The 20,021-nt window shown below is 45.1% G+C and overlaps 1 protein-coding gene across 2 annotated transcripts in view; it reads right to left on the bottom strand.

Annotated features, from left to right (window-relative positions):
* Positions 1-16,744, bottom strand: part of POLR3A (RNA polymerase III subunit A) — a 57,227-nt gene extending 40,483 nt beyond the window's left edge. Inside the window, exons 1-11 of one of the 2 annotated variants that reach the window (XM_053586200.1) lie at positions 16,569-16,744; positions 13,754-13,889; positions 13,341-13,478; positions 12,102-12,273; positions 10,583-10,737; positions 8,640-8,879; positions 8,355-8,517; positions 7,778-7,914; positions 5,750-5,853; positions 4,222-4,363; positions 353-493 (exon numbers count right to left, since the gene is read on the bottom strand). In XM_053586200.1, coding sequence (XP_053442175.1) covers positions 353-493; positions 4,222-4,363; positions 5,750-5,853; positions 7,778-7,914; positions 8,355-8,517; positions 8,640-8,879; positions 10,583-10,737; positions 12,102-12,273; positions 13,341-13,478; positions 13,754-13,889; positions 16,569-16,612 — 1,572 coding nt within the window. In that variant the 5' untranslated portion in view covers positions 16,613-16,744. The remainder of the gene's footprint in view (positions 1-352; positions 494-4,221; positions 4,364-5,749; positions 5,854-7,777; positions 7,915-8,354; positions 8,518-8,639; positions 8,880-10,582; positions 10,738-12,101; positions 12,274-13,340; positions 13,479-13,753; positions 13,890-16,568) is intronic. The other variant, XM_053586202.1, reaches the window with a different exon arrangement.
* Positions 16,745-20,021: the final 3,277 nt, after the last annotated feature.

Raw genomic sequence — 20,021 nt, 5'->3', positions numbered from 1 at the left:
CGGTCTCAAATAAAAAAAAAAAGAAAAGAAAAAAAAAAGGCAGCCAGTGGCCCACTTAAGAAAAGAAGAGAGCCTGGCTTCTCTGGGATTCTTAAGTGGTGGTGGTGGTATTTTTAAAAAAGACAAGTCCCTAAATGTCTTAACACAATAACTAAGAAAATGCCAGGAAGGCTATGTTAACCAGTGTGATGAAAATGTGTCAAACGGTCTATAAAACCAGTGCATGGTGCCCCATGATCACATTAATGTACACAGTTATGATTTAATAATAAGAAAAAAAAAAAAGACAAGTCCCCCTTCCCCTCGTTTCAGGAGCTGTTATACAAGACCTGGGCCACACCACCCAACATACCCCCATCAGAACGAGGGCTTCTGCTTTAGCTTCTTCTGTTTGAGGAAGATGAAGGTTCATTTCATCACCATCAAAGTCTGCATTGTAGGGTGTGCAAACACACTCATTGAATCTGAAGGTCCGATGGGGCTTAACCCTGGCCTGTGGAAAACAAAAACAAAACAAAACAGGAAAATGCCTCAGTTATTGATTCAAAAGCTTTTGCTTCAAAACATTAAAAAATGGATTCCTGGGGCAGCGCCTGTGGCTCAAAGGTAGGGCGCTGGCCCCATATGCCAGAGGTGGTGGGTTCAAACCCAGCCCTGGCCAAAAACTGCAAAAAAAAAAAAAAAATGGATTCCTGGAAAATTGGACACTTTCAGGGAGAAATTTCTAGTATGTACTGTCAAGTCATCTATATCACTTGTCGTCTTATTCAGGAAGCTTTACCAGATCAAACCAAAGGAAGGAATTCCAACACAGGAGCCAATGTGAAGGGCTCCCACTGGCCAAGGATGTCATGGCTTCAGGTATCAAAAAGATTAATGACAGAAGTTGATTAAAACATACTACATAAAAGCCCATGAGCTTATAATGACACCAAAAAAGCAGAAAGTCAGCAAAACAAAAACCCCAAACCAATCTAGCTGCAAGTAACTTCTTACTCCCTTGACAACAAAGGAGAAAGACTTTGCCATTATGCTGCCTTCCCTTTATGAATTGCACTTCTGGGCAAGCAAACAGGCCTAATTAACAAGGGAACATTCTTCTTTCTTTTGAGACAGAGCCTCAAGCTGTCGCCTTGGGTAGAGTGCTATGCCTTCACAGCTCACAGCAACCTCTAACTCTTGGGCTCAAGTGATTCTCCTGCCTCCGCCTCCCAAGTAGCTGGGACTACAGGCGCCCGCCACAACACCCAGCTATTTTTTGGTTGCAGCTGTCGTTGTTTGGCGGTCCCAGGCTGGATTCGAACCCGCCAGCTTAGGTGTATGTGGCTGGCGCCTTAGCTGCTTGAGCCACAGGTGCCGAGCCAACAAGGGAACATTTTTCATTATAAGAATTTCAGGACATCGGGTGGTGCCTGTGGCTCAAAGGAGTAGGGCACCAGCCCCATATGCTGGAGGTGGCGGGTTCAAACCCAGCCCCAGCCAAAAACTGCAAAGAAAAAAAAGAAAAGAAAAAATCACTCAAAAGAATTTCAGGACATAAATGTGAAAGGAATGACAAATTTGAAACTGGGGCTGAATTTGGCAGCTCCAAGAAAATAGGGTAAGCAATGACCATAAATGAATGAAGCCGTTAGAAAAAAGGTTGATGGTGATGCCTATAGCTCAAGTGGCTAAGGCGCCAGCCATATACACCAGAGCTGGCAGGTTTGAATCTGGCCTGGGCCTGCCAAGCAATAACAACTACAAGCAAAAATTAGCTGGGCGTTGTGGTAGGCGCCTGTCGTCCCAGCTACTTGGGAGGCTGAGGCATGAGAATCACTTAAGCCCAGCAGTTTGAGGTTGCTGTCAGCTGTGACACCACAGCACTCTACCCAGGGCTATAACTTGAGGCTCTGTCTCAAAAAAAAAAAAAAAAAGGTTGATGAGGAACCTTTACGAGGGAGGCACCAGACTGAAGCATCTGAATCCCTAATCTTCTCAGTATGATTAAAAATGGGGCAGCCAGTCAAATGCCTCCTGAAATAAGGCAAGAGGAAGAGTCAGCACCATCTGTGAGCGATTCCTGCAAAAAAGTTGAACCTGAACAGGAACAAAAGGAAAACTGACATACACACACATTCAGACAAATTAAGAACATGGAACATTCTTCAGGACAAATGACCCGGCTCCTTCCACAGTGATGCTGAAATTTAAAACAGGAGGGGGGACGGTACTAGATCAATAGAGATGTCACACATATAAATTGCAGTAAGACATTTTTGAGACAACTGGGGAAATCTAAATATGAACTGACTACTAGGGAATACTTAGAAATAACCATTAATTTTGTCAGGCTGATTATAGCACTGTGGTTATATAATTTTTTCTTACAGATATAAATTGAAAACACATGGAAAAATGAAAAGGCACATGGGTTCATGAAAGAAAAAAGGGAAAAATAAAATACTTGTGGCCAAATTTTGAAAATTATTGCATACAAAGGATGAGAATATATGAGTTCATCACACTGTTTTTTCTACTTTTGTGTATACTTTTTTTTTTTTTTTGGTAGAGACAGAGTCTCACTTTATGGCCCTCGGTAGAGTGCCGTGGCATCACACGGCTCACAGCAACCTCCAACTCTTGGGCTTCAGCAATTCTCTTGCCTCAGCCTCCCGAGCAGCTGGGACTACAGGAGCCCGCCACAACGCCCGGCTATTTTTTTTTTTTGTTGTTGCAGTTTGGCCAGGGCCGGGTTTGAACCCGCCACCCTCGGCATATGGGGCCGGCGCCCTACTCACTGAGCCACAGGCGCCGCCCCTCATTTCCATTTTAAATCTCCAAAAAAAAGGGAACTGTTACTGTTGCAAAACTAAATCACCAGAAAAATATGGTTTGAGGTCTTAGTTAGAGGACTACTGTGAAGAAAAAAATCTTCCAAGCATTTTAGTTCCTTAGTTTACATGCAAAGTTAAATCAAGTCAATTTTCTGCCATACTTATTTTACATAAGTTTGTGCACATAACACATATGTGTATATATTTTTGCTTGCAAGTGAAATCATGCTAGTCATTTTCACACTAATTTTCAAGAAGAGCTGAGTGTGATGGTCCGGGCTTATAATCCCAGAAATTCAGGAGTCTGAGGTGGGAGGATTGCTTGAGGCCAGGAGTTTGAGACCAGCCAGGGAAACACTGTAAGAACACATCCTCTTAAAAAAATAAATACATAAGTAAATTAGCAGGCACCTGTAGTCCCAGCTACTTGGAGAATGAGGCAGAAGGATGTTATGAGACCAGAAGTTTGAGGCTGCAGTGAGTTTTTATTGTGCCACTGTACTCCAGCCAGGGCAAGAGTATAGACCCTGTCTCTAAAAATAAGTAAATAAAAAATTATGCCTGTAATCCCAGCTATTCAGGAGGATCACTTGAGGCCAGAAATTTGAGACCAGCCTGGACAACACCATTTGAGTGAGATACCATTTCTTAACCAAAAAACAAAAAACCCCACCATTTGAGTGAGACACCATTTCTTAACCAAAAAACCCCACAGTAAACCCCACAATAAGAGATCACATTGGAGTAAGAATAAAATAATTCTCAATTAGATCTTCTCTGTTTTACTGTTGTGGATGAATATTACATTATAAATATTAAAAACACTGAAGGAAAGCTTGAAATTGAAAAGTTTCACTCTGTGGGGCGCCTGTGGCTTAGTGAGTAGTGTGTTGGCCCCATATACTGAGGGTGGTGGATATGAAGCTGGGCCCCAGGTAAACTGCAACAACAAAAAATAGCCGGGTGTTGTGGTGGGCGCCTGTACTCCCAGCTACTCGGGAGGCTGAAGCAAGAGAACTGGCTAAGCCCAAGAGCTGGAGGTTGCCATGAGCTGTGACACCATGGCACTCTACCCAGGGCATCAAAGTTGAGACTTTGTCTCTTAAAAAAAAAAAAAAGTTTCAAACTAAAAAGAAGGTGATCAAAAGTTAAGTGTGCTCAGTTCAGAGTTAGTTATTAAAAAAACAGGTTATGAGGGTGGCACCTGTGGCTCAAAGGAGTAGGGTGCCGGCCCCATATACCAGAGGTGGTGGGTTCAATCCCGGCCCTGGCCAAAAACTGCAAAAAAAAAAAAAAACAGGTTATGAAAATTTGAGATTATGGGTAATTTTAAGAATTCAAAATTTAGCATTGTACACTCAGCAAATTTCCACCTGACAGAAAATAAGAGCAATCCACAACTCACCAGATGAGCCATGATACTCAGTTTGTGCAGTGAGGGCTGCCGATTGAACAGGACTACATCACCATCAATGAGGTGTCTCTCTACGATGTCACCATACTTGAGCTCCTGAGCCATCTTTTCCCGATTTCCGTATTTCAGAAACCTGAATGTGCAATGGCAAATAAAACACATGGGAACGAAGTTCTTGTAGACATTCTTCCTCTTCAGGTCAGGATTCAATTTCTAAAATGATCCTATTTAAAAATAGGACCCACTTAAAAACATTAGTTTAGGGCGGTGCCTGTGGCTCATGGAGTAGGGCGCTGGCCCCATGTACCGAAGGTGCCAGTTTCAAACCCGGCCCCAGCCAAAAAAAAAAAGAAAAAAAAAAAAATCATTACTTTACAAGGTCCTGTGGGGTGGCTCATGCCTGTAATCCTAGCACTCTGGGAGGCGGAGGTGGGTGGATCGCCTGAGCTCAGGAGTTGGAGACCAGCCTGAGCCAGAGCAAGACCTTGTCTCTAAAAATCGCTGGGCGTTGTGGCTGGTGCCTGTAGTCTCAACTACTTGAGAGGCTGAGGTAAGAGAACTGCTTAAGCCCCAGAGTTTGAGGTTGCTATGAGCTATGATGCCATGGTACTCTACCGAGGGTGACAAAGTGAGACTCTGCTCAAAAAAAAAAAAAAAAAAAAAAACCAACCAAATCCTCAGTTTATGTGTCATCAAGAAAAAAAAAAGCTACCTATTATGATAAATGGATCATAAGAAATAACCTAATTTTAGAAATGCTAAAATATTAAAACAAGTTATGTTTTAGAATTACAGAAATACAGGGTGGGCGTGGTGGCTCACACCTGTAATCCCAGCACTTGGGAAGCCAAGGCAGGTGGATTGCCCTGAGCTCACAGGTTTGAGACCAGCCTGAGCTAGAGCAAGACCTCGTCTCTAAAAATAGCCGGGCATTGTGGTGGGCACCTGTAGTCCCAGCAACTTGGGAACCTAAGGCAAGAGAATCACTTACACCCATGAGTTGGAGGCTTCTGTGAGCTATGATGCCATGGCACTCTATCAAGAGTGACAAAGTGAAGACTCTGACTCAAAAATAAAAAAATAAAAAAAAGGAATTACAGAAATACAGTAAATAATCAGGTTCTCCAACAGGCCCAACTGATAACATCCTTTCAGGTGATAAAGAGGCACTGCTGGTCGGTTCATCTCACCATGAAAGCTGGAGCTGGTGACATGAGCATCACAGTGCCATAGTATAAATAACTGAAGGAGGCCCTGGAGGAGAACACAGATAACGCAGAAAATGATCTACTTTCACACCCAAGGTATTGTGTCCACCAGGAACAAATGAACACTTTATGTAAATTCAATGGGCAAACATAGCAAATGACATACCCAGGCTCATTGCAAAGTAAACAGATAGTTTCCACATGTCCAGATGTCACAGAAATTGTATTCTGAACTGCATTCTGTCACTGAGTACAGGATGAACTTCATCATGAGAACATAGATAAATGGAGGCAGATTGGGAAGACATTACCTTTTCATCTGTGTATGTCTCTGCTGAATAAAATTTGCACCTGGGTGAACTTCAGGGCCATTTTGAACCAGTTTCCTCAAAAAACTGATGTTTGCTTTGTTCACCTGCAGCACAATAAAAAACAATCAGAACCTTTCACTTTTCCTCAAGCCAACAAACTACACTGAATTGGCTCTTTTATTTTTTTTTTCATTGTGAATTTATTTTGGAGGTAATATAACACAAAATAGCAAGTCTATGAAAAATGAGTTTGGGTAACTTAAAGTGGTATGAAGTCATTAACAAAAAAGGGTGTTGCAGTTTTCTGAATTTACGTAGAATGATGTATGGGAGACAAATACATATTGATCCAGAACTTAATGTTCTGGAGGTCCATCCCCATCAAAGACATTTATGAGGCTTGCACAGACATTTTGCAGAGAGGTCTTGGGGGAACTGAATTGGATCTTAATCTTCACTCTCCTTGTAGATTCTAGGAAAAACACAGGCACCCCTGGGGAACCAGGAGCCCATGTTCTAACTCAGTCATTCATTTGCTGGGTGATATGGCCAAATCCTTTCTTGGCTTCTGGCTTCCCCATTGGTGAAATGAGTAGGCTGGACTGATCTGTACGGATCTTCCAGCACAATCTGTGAACCTGAAACAGGGGGCAACTTCACCTGCAATAATTTACCAGGTGCTTCTAAGATTTAAAATTTGTGACACCAGCACCACGGGCCTTGGTCTGTATTGGCCATGTTCCGTAATTTCTGGACAACCGTCTTGTGGATACCATTTCAGAAAAAAAGACTCTTGAATCATTAGCAACCCAACTGAAGAGGCTTGACACAAGCTCTTAAGGATAAAGCTCTCTTGTTTGAAAGCCCTACATTTATTTAGACTTCAATAAAAAAAATAAATAAAAGAAAAACAAAGGCATTGTAAATACCCTTTTACACTAACTGTGAGTTTGAATTGAGTGTAAACTGGTACAGCCTTTCTGGGTACACAGTAATAGCCTTAAAAATGTTCACATGTTTTGACTTGGTGATGCTAAAGTTTTAAAAATAGGCCAGGCATGGTGGCTCACGCTGGTAATTCTAGCACTCTGGGAGGCTGAGGCAGGTGGATTATCTAAGCTCACGACTTTGAGACCAGCCTGAGCCAGAACAAGACCTTGTCTCTAAAAATAAAAAATAGGTGGGTGTTGTAGCGGATGCCTATAGTCTCAGCAACTTGGGAGGCTGAGGCAAGAGAATTGCTTGAGCCCAAGAATCTGAGATTGCTGTGAGCTACGATGCCATTGGACTCTACCAGGGGTGACAAAGTGAGACTTTGTCTCAAAAAAGAAAAACAAACAAACAAACAAAACAATAAAAAAGGAGCATTGCTGGGTACTGTGGTTCATGCCTGTAATCCCAGCACTCTGGGAGGCCGAGGTGGATGGGTTGCTTGAGCTCATGAGTTCTAGACCAGACTGAGCAAAAGTAACACCCCATCTCTACTAAAGATAGAACAATTGAGGCAAGAGAATCACTTGAACCCAAGAGTTGGAGGTTGCTGTGAGCCACGACACCACACATTCTATCCAAAAAGAAAAAGAAAAAAAAGAGCATACACAGAGGCGGCCAGATCCAGTCGTGGTTTACATATTACCATATAGTTACATATGTATAAACAACCTAAAAGATACATACACTCACTCCCTAACCAAACTATGGGTTGAGCAGGTTACAGGGGACTTTTCACTGTCGATTGTCTGAAACATCAAAATATAGAAGACTAATTTTAAAATAAAGAATTGAACAGGGCGGTGTCTGTGGCTCAGTGAGTAGGGCGCCAGCCCCATATACCGAGGGTGGCCGGTTTAAACTCACCCCGGACAAACTGCAACTGAACAATAAGCCAGGCGTTATGGCAGTTGCTTGTAGTCCCAGCTACTCAGGAGGCTGAGGCAAGAGAATCGCTTAAGCCCAGGAGTTGGAGGTTGCTGTGAGCTGTGTGAGGCCACGGCACTCTACCGAATCGAACAGCTGAATCGTACTTACCTTTTCAGGAAAAGTTAGAATTTTGGCCACATGAACTGGCACAGCTACCTCATCAATCCGGAGGTTGGGGTCTGGTGAAATGACTGTTCTGCCAGAAAAATCCACTCTCTTTCCTGACAGATTGCCTCTAAATCGACCTAAAATAAAATAAAAGTATGTCACTCAGAGCATACCGTATGCTGTTTAAGAGTAATAGGAATAGGGCGGCGCCTGTGGCTCAGTGAGTAGGGCGCCGGCCCCATATGCCGAGGGTGGCGGGTTCAAACCCAGCCCCGGCCAAACTGCAACAAAAAATAGCCGGGTGTTGTGGTGGGCGCCTGTAGTCCCAGCTGCTTGGGAGGCTGAGGCAGGAGAATCGCGTAAGCCCGAGAGTTAGAGGTTGCTGTGAGCCGTGTGACGCCACGGCACTCTACCCGAGGGCGGTACAGTGAGACTCTGTCTCTACAAAAAAAAAAAAAGAGTAATAGGAAGACAGAGGCAAGTCTGTGACTTCTGCCTAGATGAGGCGGACGTATACCACAGAAAGGTTCCAAAGGCAGTGGGCTAGCTGCTTCCGCATGTTTTGTTGGAAACCTACCCTGCTTTCCCTTCAGGCGCTGGACAAAACCTCTGGTCCATTTTTTGGGTGCCATGTTGAGGGGGATGCCTGAGAGCTCACTGTTAATGTAGAGGGCGCACTGCAGCTGCAGGAAATCCCAGTCCTCCATGATCATCTGGGTCTTGGCTCCTGAGATCCGATGCTAAACGGGCACAGCACAAATGGAAGAAACAAACCTGGTCAGCTGGATTTTTCTCACATTTTCTTGACCACAGTTTTGGATAGATAAATAACAAAACTTACAAACTAATGGGAAGCACTGACCTTTTTAATAACATCATTTAGAAAAATGATTTCTGTTAATTTCATCGTGAGATCATCTTCGTTGGTACCAGACTTCAAATCGCTCACAACAGAGGGTCTGATACACAAAGGAGGCACCAATAATCGGGTAAGAATCAAATCAGAGGGCTTGCCAGCTTCCGGGTTCATTAGAAGTAGAGGGACATCTTCAGCTGGGATTCGTTTAAACAAATTCAGAACTACTAAGGGATTCAAGTTCTCCTACGGAAAGAAAGGAACGAATGGTAGAGCCACACATAGAAAACCATGAAGCCATTTTAAAAATGACACTATAAAAGAAAAAAACACAGAAGAAAAAATGACACTTACAATAGATATGCAGCTACTGACACACCAGGAGTGTGAGCACACAAGCAGAGGTGGGGTGAACCCTCATTTGTTTTCATTACAAACCTACTTTGGCCATGGCAAACACTACGGCAACTGGGTACCATTCTCCTAGAACTGCCATGTGCCAGGCACTGTGCTAAGCAGCTGATCTGAAACTCATCTGTCCGTCCTCACAGCAGCCTGAAGCAGACACTCTTGTAATCTCCATTCTACAGATGAGGACCCAAGTCCAGGTTGGGTCACATGCCCCAAGTCACAAAGCTGACTGACCCAAAAGCCAAGGGTCTTAACTACCACCTTAAACTGCTAGGGTGTTTGTTAACTCTGGTAAAGTGGGATAGGTAGATGGGGAGGTGACGGCAGCTGTGGAATGCCTTGAATCCTAAGCTGGTCATACCACACAGGTGACTCTTCATTAGGAGGTGGATCCCTCTGAGGCCAAATCACTTAAGAGACCTCAAACAAAATGCCTCCCAGACCCTGGATGACAATCACTGCTACTGGCAAAAGTATGTGGACCCCCAGGCAGAGAACCAGCAGGAGGAAGGTGGAGGGATGTCAGGGAGGCTGGTCTGGAAGGACAGCAGTGAGGGCGGAGGAGACGGTAAGTAAGGCTACAGCCAGGAGGGCGTGTCACCTCTCATGCTCACTAAGTAGGCTGCCACCAGCTTGACGAGCTCCTGGCTTCCATGGCTATAGAAGAACAAACCTACTTTCTCAGCCTGCACCTTAACTTCCTCTGAAGTCACTTAATTCTAACTCCCTCAGAGACATCTAGACTTGACCCCTTGCTTTCAAGGTTACTACCCTTTCTCCGGATGCCTACACCTGGGCACTTGCTCACCTGTGATCCCGCCCCTCTGACACCCATCTCCACAGTGATTGGTCAATTCCCTTCCGCTCTTACTATGCACAGTTGTACTCTGACTGTATCTAATTTTCTTGTATTTCATTATCCATGTCAGGAAAAGGAACTCTCTCAGCTTATGCCCTGTATGACTATCATTTAAAAATCTTTAACAATAAAAATGTAACACATGTACCTATATAATTAAAAATTTGTTATTATTGGCCAGGTTCAGTGGCTCATGCCTGTAAACCTAGCACTCTGGGAGGCTGAGACGGGCAGATTGCCTGAGCTCACGAGTTCGAGACCAGCTTGAGCCAGAACAAGACCTCATCTCTAAAAATAGCCAGGCACTGTGGCAGGTGCGTATAGTCCCAGCTACTTTGGAGGCTGAGGCAAGAGAATCCCTTAAGCCCTAGAGTTTGAGGTTGCTGTGAGCTGTGACACCATGGCACTCTGTCTACCAGGGTGACAAAGTGAGGTTCTGTCTCAAAAAAAAAAAAAAAATTTGTTATTATTAAAAAAAAGAAGTCAAAATGAAAACAAATGGAGTTATAAGGCCAGTCCACATTAAACTTAGTGCCAGAAAAACATTTGTTACAGTCACATAAGTATTACAGGAGAGCTGCTGAACTTAACTGGCCTTCTCACTTTGGAAGGAGGTGGGGCAGGAGTGTATGTGTGAGATATAAGGAGGTGGGGGGGGAACATGCCCTTTCAGACTCACCTGTGCCCTTCCCAGCAGAGGTTCTACTTCTTTGTTATGTTCAATGGCTGTTTCAAATGACTGAAGGAAATTTGATACAATGGGATCCACAACTTTCTTGTTGGTCTTATATTTCTCATGAATTATCTTGAGTAATCCACACTTCTTTACAGTTCCTATAAGAGTTAATTTATGAAGAATAAAAATGTTAGTTCTTAGATTGCCTGGAGGTTGTAACTTAGTTAATAAGATTATTGAAACTGGCCAGGTGGAGTGACTCACGCCTGTAATCCTACCACTCTGGGAAACTGAGGCAGGAGGCTCACCCAAGCTCAAGTTCAAGGCCAGCCTGAGCAAGCTTGAAAACATGTCTCTACTAAAAACAGAAAAACTAACTGGGAAGGCCAGGTACGATGGCTCATGCCTGTAATCCTAGCACTCTAGGAGGCTGAGGAAGGTGGACTGCCCTGAGCTCAAAGGTTCAATACAGTCTGAGCAAGAGTGAGACCCCATCTCTAAAAATAGTTGGGTGTTGTGGCAGATGCCTGTAGTCCCAGCACTTATTCAATAAACCCACGGCAATTGGCACCCTGCCGAACACACATACAATATAAAAAATCTTGAGTCTTGGCTGGGTGTCCATAGCTCAATGGTTAGGGTGCCAGTCACATGCTCTGAGGCTGGTGGGTTCAAAACCGGCCCAGGCCTGCTTAAAAAAAAAAAAAAAGTTCAGCATTGTGGCAAGCGCCTATAGTCCCAGCTACCAGGGAGGCTGAGGCAAGAGGATCGCTTGAGCCCAAGAGTTTGAGGTTGCTGTGAGCTATGACGCCACACAGCACTCTACTGAGAGTGACAAAGTGAGACTCTGTCTCAAAAAAAAAAAGAAAAGAAAAAAGAGAAGAAAAAGAAAAACTAGCTGGGCACTGTGGCAGGCACCTATAGTCCAAGCTACTTGAGGGGCTGAGGTTTCAGGTTGCTGTGAGTTGTGACACCATGGCACTCTAGCCTGGGAGACAGAGATGGGTGGATTGCCTGAGCTCTGTCTCAAAAAATAAAAGAAGAAGAAAAAAATAAAGATAAGAGGTGCATTTCTTCCTGGGCACAGGGACTTATGCTGGTAATCCTAGCACTCTGGAATGCAGAGGTGGGTAGATTGCCTGAGCTCACAGGTTCGAGACCAGCCTGAGCCAGATTGAGAGCTTGTCTCTAAAACAAATAGCCGCACGTTGTGGCAGACTCCTATAGTCTCAGCTACCTGGGAGGCTGAGGCAAGAGAATCGCTTGAGCCCGAGAGTCTGAGGTTGCTGTCAGCGATGATGCCATCCATGGCACTCTACCAAGGGTGACAAAGTGAGACTGTGTCTCAAAAGAGTTAAAAAAAAAAAGAAAAAAATGAGGTGCATTTCCTAATCATACCCCAGTTGCTATGCTCTTAGCCTAATTTACAAGGACAACAGCTGGCTCCAGAACATTACATAAAACAAACAGGAAAGCATGAACCAACAGGGCTATCACTAAGCTTATAATGCAGTTCACTCACCATTAAATGCACCGCAGTGATGGCATATGCTCTTCTTTCGGCACTTATCAGAGATTTTCTTCTTCAGTCCTCGCTTCTGAAGGTAGGTCAGGCCAGGCCTCTTTAGATAATCCAGAAACTGCTTCCTTTCTTCTTGGGACAGCATGATGTGGCAACAAGTTTTGCAGATCATCTTTTTCAAATTAAGCAGAAAGACAAAAGACTAAGGGAAATGGAAATCTTCTTTTTAAAATGCCAGCCCCCTGTTTATACCCTTATCTGAGTAACCACATACACAGATCTATATGTTAACAGGCAGAGAGAGGCAGCCCCACATTCACTAAAATAAATTAACAGTACTCATTGCCAGTGGCAGAATTTTGTTAAGTCATTTTTTTCTTTGTGTTGTTGCCTATTTTTTGAATTACTACTATTGTTTCTTTTCTTTTTGGTAGAGACAGTCTCACTTTATCTCCCTCGGCAGAGTGCTGTGGTGTCACACAGCTCATAGCAACCTCCAACTCCTTGGCTTAGGCAATTCTCTTGCTTCAGCCTCCTGAGCAGCTGGGACTACAGGTGCCTGCCACAACGCCTGGCTATTTTTGTTGTTGTTGTTGCAGTTCGGCCAGGGCCGGGTTTGAACCCACCACCCTCAGTATATGAGGCCTGCACCCTACCCACTGAGCCACAGACGCCACCCTGTTATTTCTTTTTTAAATAATGTATAAATACCACCTTCTCAAGAAAAACAAAATCAGGCGGCGCCTGTGGCTCAGTGAGTAGGGCGCCAGCCCCATATACTGAGGGTGGTGGGTTCAAACCTGGCCCCAGCCAAACTACAACAAAAAAATAGCCGGGCATTATGGCAAGCACCCGTAGTCCCAGCTACTTGGGAGGCTAAGGCAAGAGAATTGCCTAAGCCCAAGAGCTGGAGGTTGCTATGAGCTGTGATGCCAATTGCCTAAGCCCAAGAGCTGGAGGTTGCTGTAAGCTGTAATGCCAGGGAGGTTGCTGTGAGCTGTGATGCCACAGCACTCTACTGAGGGCAACAAAGTGAGACTCTGTCTCTAAAGAAAAAAAAAAAAAGAAAAACAAAATCCTCAAGTAGTTTAAAGTAGTAAAAAATGAAATGATGTATTTAATATAAGAACTTCCGGAGAAGACAGGTCCCTCTCTAATTACAATTCCTAAGCTTACTCCAGTGTCCCTGACCAATCACTCTAGAATTTATGTCTTGGAAATCAACACCCCTATACTTACCTGTAGGATGCCTATGACTGCTCTGAAGTACCCCACGTGAAAACACGGCAACTCCAAGTCAATGTACCCGTAGTGGCCTAGACAGTCAGCCAAGTTTTTCCCACAGGTTTCACATGGACGGTCCTTCTCGCTTGTACCCTTCGGAGAAAAGCATACCTGGTGATCAATGGAGACCACTAGCCAGGAAAGCGGGGTTAGCCCACATTTCTTGCCACATGACTCAGAATGAGAATCAACTGGGAAGCTGTTTGTACACATACCTAGTTGACTGAGGCAGGAGTCCCTAACTCAGTCTGAGATGTGTGGGGGGAGCTGGGCAGCTGGAAGGAAGCCCTTGCTTCTTCCAGTCTGGAAAGCTACTAGTTTTATTAAGAAGACAAGACATGGGTACTGGGAAAGAGCTAGGGTCTTACCATCCTGTGGTCAAGCACCCCATACAGCAAGGGGGTATGGTGGTTGTCCTGGCTGTACAGATTCTTACTCACAACCTGGATGTGCGCCTGCTGGCGCATCTCTTCAGGTGACTTCATTCCAAAACAGATGTGGCTTCTGGAATGGGAAGAAAAAGAGGGGAATGGTTACATCAATAGACATTACATATACTATATTCAATCATCTCCTCCTTTTCCTTCTCAAAGATCCCTTCATCCTTTTGGAATCCAGTTTCTATTCTAACCATCAAATGAACGGTGCTCATCAAGGTCACCTAGATGACCCGCCTGCTGCTGAATCCAGTAAGAGCCTTCTCATTTTGCCTCTCCGTGGCACTGGCAGCAACTCTGTCCTTCCCCTGCCTAATCCTGAAGTCCTTCTCTCTTGGCTCGGGTGACACCGCACATGCTTTCGGTTTTCTTTCCCTCTTTGATTGCTCTTTACCTAAGCTATTTTGAGGTCTCTTCTTTTACTGCCATTCCTCCAATTCTGGGGTGTTGTCCTAGCTAGTGTTACAACCACTGTGCTCTTATCTTTGCATTCTATACATCCTTCCTGAGAGACTGCGTCATCTGTCAAATCTATTTTTGTGGACCAGCTACTGCTACTCAACAGGCACTTCCAACTTGACATATTGAAAACAGACCCTAATACTTCCTCTCCCATCTCTGTACCTTCACTTATTCTTCTAATAGAGTGGGTGCCAAGTATCGTCCTAGAGGCTGAGTATACAGATTAAATAAGTCAGATAAAACGAATAGCTCACAGTTCAGGGTGGGAAAGATAGACAATAAACAAAAAGATACAATAAGTGGATAGATGCAGATATGTGAAGTGACAGAGAGTCTGAGAAGGATACTCTATGTGGTATAGATAAAATGTCTATACAAACGACATTTAGGCTGGACATGGTGGTTCACGCCTATAATCCTAGCACTTTGGAAGGCTAAGGCAGGTGGACTATTTGACTGAGGCCCCATCTCTACTAAAAATAGAAAAATTAGCTGGGCATTGCAGTGGACGCCTATAGTCCCAGCTACTCAGGAGGCTGAGTCAAGAGGATCATTTGTTGCTGGGAGCTTGAGAGCACTCAGGGCAACACAGCAAGACCCTGTCTCTACAAAAAAATTAAAGAATTAGCCAGATGTGGTCCCAACCTGTAGTCCCAGCTGTTTGGGAGGCTGAGGTAGGCAGATAACTTAAGCCTAGGAATTTGAGGTTGTAGTGAACTATGACCACTACACTTAAGCCTGGGGAAGAGTGAGAATCTGCCAAAAAAAAAAAAAGAAGAAGGAATGCTGTGTCTCTCATTTCTTATCTTCATCACTACCAGTATTTTCAATTTTACGCCCTAAGCCTATCTGAAACCCACTTTTCCCTCTAATGACTCTACACCACCCTAGTGCAGGCCATCATCAACCCTGCCTAGATCTGTGCAGTGAGCTTCAACATCTCCCTGCCTCTAATTCCTTGCACTGTGAATCAACAGATCTTTCAGAAAAAGGACTCTTACCAAGAACCTCCCCTGAGGCTGGGTGCCATGGCTTATGCCTATAATTCTAGCAGCCTGGAAGGCCAAGGTGGGTGGATTGCTTGAGCTCAGGAGTTTGAGACCAGCCTGAGCAACAGCAAGACTCCATCCCTAATAACAAAACTAGCCAGGTGCTGGGGCACACACCTGTAGTCCCAGCTCTTTGGGAGGCTGAGGCAAGAGGATTGCTTAAGCCCAAGAGTTTGAGGTTGCTATTGAGGCAACATAGTCATACTGAATCTGTCTCAAAAACAAACAAACAAACAAAAAAAAACCCTCCCCTGTTTAAAAACCTTTCAAGGTTCCTCTCACTGCCTGCAAGATGACTTCTTAACACAGTTCATGTCTCCTGCCTCTTTCTTCTCACCCACTCTGTCAGCATGCCGCTTGAAGAAGGTTGTTTGGTTTGCCTTCTTCTGTCTGGACCCCTAAGACGCTCCCAGAACCCTTTATGCCTACCCTGATATTGTCGTTGCATTTGTCACACCGACGGTTAATCTGTGCACTTTTCTGAATTAGACTAGGCAGCAAAAGGTCTAATTCATGTCGTATTATTAATGCCCAACACACAGCACCCTCCTGCTGCAAGAACAATGGATTATTTTTACACAGAGTACTCTAAGAAAGGCCACGGCCTAGTAAATAATCTCTGAAGGCGAAAGCCCAGAATAGCAGGTTCGTTTCTTGGTTCATCTGCTTCTGGTACTGCCTCCGTGTCAGGCGCTTGCGGAAAAACCCGAATTAGACAGAGTCCCCGCCCCAGACTGCTCCCCTCACTGCAGATTGGGACAGTCTCGTTTGAAGAAAAGTGGTCATCGTCGACTTCAGGAGAACTCGAACTTAGGTCCAGAGTGCACCGTCAAGGCTCAGACCCTGCCACCTTCTCTGACCCTGTCCGGTGACTCCCCACCACTCTCGGTGCTGAAATCCGCTCGGTCTGACCAACACTCTTTGACCTACCCTGGTACTTCTTCTTCTTCTTCTTTTTCTTTTTCTTTCTTTTTTTTTTTTTTTTTTTTTGCAGTTTTTGGCCGGGGCCGGGTTTGATGCCACCGCCTCCGGTATACGGGGCCGGCGCCCTACTCCTTTGAGCCTAGGCGCCGCCCCCTACCCTGGTACTTCTAAGCTTTGACGCCGTCTGCTGATTCCTGGCCCTCCCCTTCCAAACGGCCCCCATCTCTGACCTTCACAGACCCCGGACCGCTGACCTCGGACCCTTTTGCCCCTCTTTTCTCTGCCCTTTGGCCACCGCTGCTCAGTCTTACATTTTCTTGGCCACATCCGTCTCCCGGAACTGTTCCTTCACCATGGTGTCGGCTGCCGGGGCGTCTCCTCAGCACTCGGGAGGCCAGAATGGAGAAACGATGCTCTCTACACCTTCCCAGCGTGCTTCTTAACTCGCTGCTAACAAATCCGCCGCATCCTCTCGGCTACCGTAGAGCGCCCCTCTTCCGCTTCCCCTTCCGCTACTCGCCTGCGCGTTTGTCAAGAGAGGCTTTCGGCACTCAGCTTTTTGCATTCCACCGCCACTGCCACCTGGCGACAGTGCCTTAAAACTGCACCAAGACCTGCGCTATATTTTAAAAATCCAATTTGGGGTCCGTTTCTCCTGGTCGTCAGACACCTGCTGAGAAACTGTACACACGTACAACCCTTTGCCTCTGGACATTTAGACAGCCAGAGAACCAAAAATTGCATAAAATAGAAAATCATTATCATCAACATCAGCCTCTGTTGAAGGGAAGATGATAGAGGCTACAATAAACCTCCACCATGGGGAGGATCAACGAGGGAAATAAACAGAATAGAAAACATGGATGCAAATGCGCCTGTAGGTCATAAAGTTATTTGGGGGAAAATTAGATTTATCTTCTTCTTCTTCTTCTTTTTTTTTTCTTTGAGACACAGCCTCAAGCTGTCGCCCTGGGTAGAGTGCTGTGGCATCACAGCTCATAGCAACTTCTAACTCCTGGGCTCAAGCGATTCTTCTGCCTCTGCTTTCCAAGTAGCTGGGACTACAGGTGCCCCCCACAACGCCCGGCTATTTTTTGGTTGCAGCCGTCCTTGTGGTTTGGCGGGCTCGGGCTGGATTCTAATCCTCCAGCTCAGGTGTATGTGGCTGGCGCCTTAGCCGCTTAAGCCACAGGCACTGAGCCTAGATTTATATTCTTGATCACAAAAATAGAAGCTGAAAATTGTCAGCTAAGAGCAAAAACTGAGCCAACGTGAATTAGCAAAGAAAAGGGAGGCTCGGCGCCTGTGGCTCGAATGGCTAAGGTGCCAGCCACACACACCTGAGCTGGCGGGTTCTAATCCAGCCTGAGCCTGCCAAACAACAAAGACGGCCGCTGCAACCAAAAAACAGCCAGGCGTTATGGCAGGCACCTGTAGTCCCAGCTACTTGGGAGGCGGAGGCAGGAGGCTCGCTTGAGCCTAGTAGTTGGAGGTTGCTGTGAGCTGTGATGCTACGGCACTCTACCCAGGGTGACGGCTTGAGGCTCTGTCTCAAAAAAAAAAAGAAAGAAAGATGGGCTGCGCCTGTGGCTCAGTCGGTAAGGCGCCAGCCCCACATATCGAGGGTGGCGGGTTCAAACCCAGCCCCACATGTCGAGGGTGGCGGGTTCAAACCCAGCCCCGGCCAAACTGCAGCCAAAAATAGCCGGGTGTTGTTGTGGCGGGCGCCTGTAGTCCCAGCTACTCGGGACGCTGAGGCAAGAGAATCGCTTAAGCCCAGGAGTTGGAGGTTGCTGTGAGCTGTGTGAGGCCACGGCACTCTACCGAGGGCCATAAAGTGAGACTCTGTCTCTACAAAAAAGAAAAAAGAAAGAAAGAAAAAGAAAAGGGGAAAATAGGAAGTGGAGATAATTCATTTTTTGAAGAACTGCATTGTTTGCCTAAAGTCTGTTACAAACTGTGGAAGGGGACCCAAATGTGATATCTTAGTGCAAGGAAACCACACTCTAAGCAAAACTTAACTACACAAGAGTTCAACAACTCTGAATTTTATGAAGGGGTGCTATCTCATCTTCAGATGCCATGACTCCCTACTAAACACAATGTCACAGACAAAAGCAAAACCTAATCAGGTTTTGTTTTTAAGCATGAAACAAAGTTTACTGAAGAAGAGAACAACAGGTTTACAGACTAGGAAGGGTTACAGAGCAAGATACGTTTCCAAAGGTTCTTATTCTGAAGAATATTGGAAAGGTGTCCTCAAAGGCCTGCACCCTGGTCTCCTCCTTCACAATAGCCTTTGGGAAGTACTTCCTAATATTTCTTTTTGACCGTACACATTTACATTCCTTATCTTTACATGTTGGTCACACTCTAAGCAAATTATTTCTGGTTCAACCAAATACTTGTTAAGAGTTAATTTTGCGTAAGAACTAAGATTGGCAGAAAAAGCCAAAGATTTTTAATTTTTTTTTTTTTAATTTCAGGGTAATGCGAGGGTACAAACACCTAGCTTATAATATTTGCCTGAGTTAGGTGGAGTCCCTCTTGTAGTTGTGTCCCACAGTCAAAGATGTGTCAATACCCTTACATTAGGGCAGTGCCTGTGGCTCAAAGGTAGCGCACCAGCCCCATATGCCAGAGGTGGTGGGTTCAAACCCAACCCTGGCCAAAAACCACACACACACACACACACACAAAAAGAAGTTGGTCCTTTTGGGCGGCGCCTGTGGCTCAAAGGAGTAGGGCACCGGTCCCATATGCTGGAGGTGGCGGGTTCAAACCCAGCCCTGGCCAAAAACTGCAGGAAAACAAAGAAATACCCTTACATTGTGTCTATTAAGGGTTTGCCTTTATTTTTTTAAACTTTATTTAAATTAATATGAGGGTACAATATTGAGGTTACATTATTCTCACCTCCAGGGCAAAGTTCCATTTGCGGAAGAGCTCCTCACCAAGTGCACCTTAGCTGAGATCCCGCCTCACGCCCTCCCTCCCTTTGCCATATGTCCTCCTCCCCCATCCCCGAACTAGACTGTTATAGTGTTTTATTGTCTTAGGAACATGTAAAGCCAAAGATTTTTATTTTGAATCAGATTTACTATAAAAATCTCAAAAGACGGTGCTTATAAATAAATTAATACGGACAGTGTTTCGTATTCTGAAATAACAAAGGTTTCAAGTCAGAGTTTCTGCCCTTCTCTTAATCTGCAAAACGAAGCGGCTTCTCAAGAGATCTCCTACTATGCCCTCTAGGGCTACCCACATCTAATTCAGAGGAAGGCAATTTAACCTATAGTTTGGTTTTCGGTAAAGCTGTGAATATACCATTCAACATAGCGAATTGAAAAGGAATTGAGGCCAGGGGCGGTGGCTCACGCCTGTAAGCCTAGCACTGTGGAAGGCCGAGGCAGGTGGATTGCTTGAGCTCAGGAGTTTGAGACCAATCTGAGCAAGAGAGAGACCCTGTCGCTACTGAAAATAGAAAAACTGAGGCAAAGAGGATCGCTTGAGCCCAGGAGTGGGAGGTTGCCATGAGCTACAACACCAAGGCACTCTACCCAGGGTAACAGCTTGAGATTGGAAAAAAAAAAGAAATTGAACACGCGCTCGCGTGAAACTAGTTCTGCCCCCGCCTCGGAGCTATTCTGCCTTTTGATTGACCAACCTAAAATCCCATGGGTGTGGCCAAAGACCAGCGAGGCGGGACCATAGGCATTTTCAATCAGGCATTAGCGTGGCCAGCCTATCAGTCAGGGCCACGC

The sequence above is a fragment of the Nycticebus coucang genome, chromosome 3 (assembly GCF_027406575.1).
Source record: "Nycticebus coucang isolate mNycCou1 chromosome 3, mNycCou1.pri, whole genome shotgun sequence".
Taxonomy (NCBI): Eukaryota; Metazoa; Chordata; class Mammalia; order Primates; family Lorisidae; genus Nycticebus; species Nycticebus coucang.
Note: the sequence above shows the minus strand (reverse complement) of the source record. Positions and strands in the feature narration are given on the sequence as shown.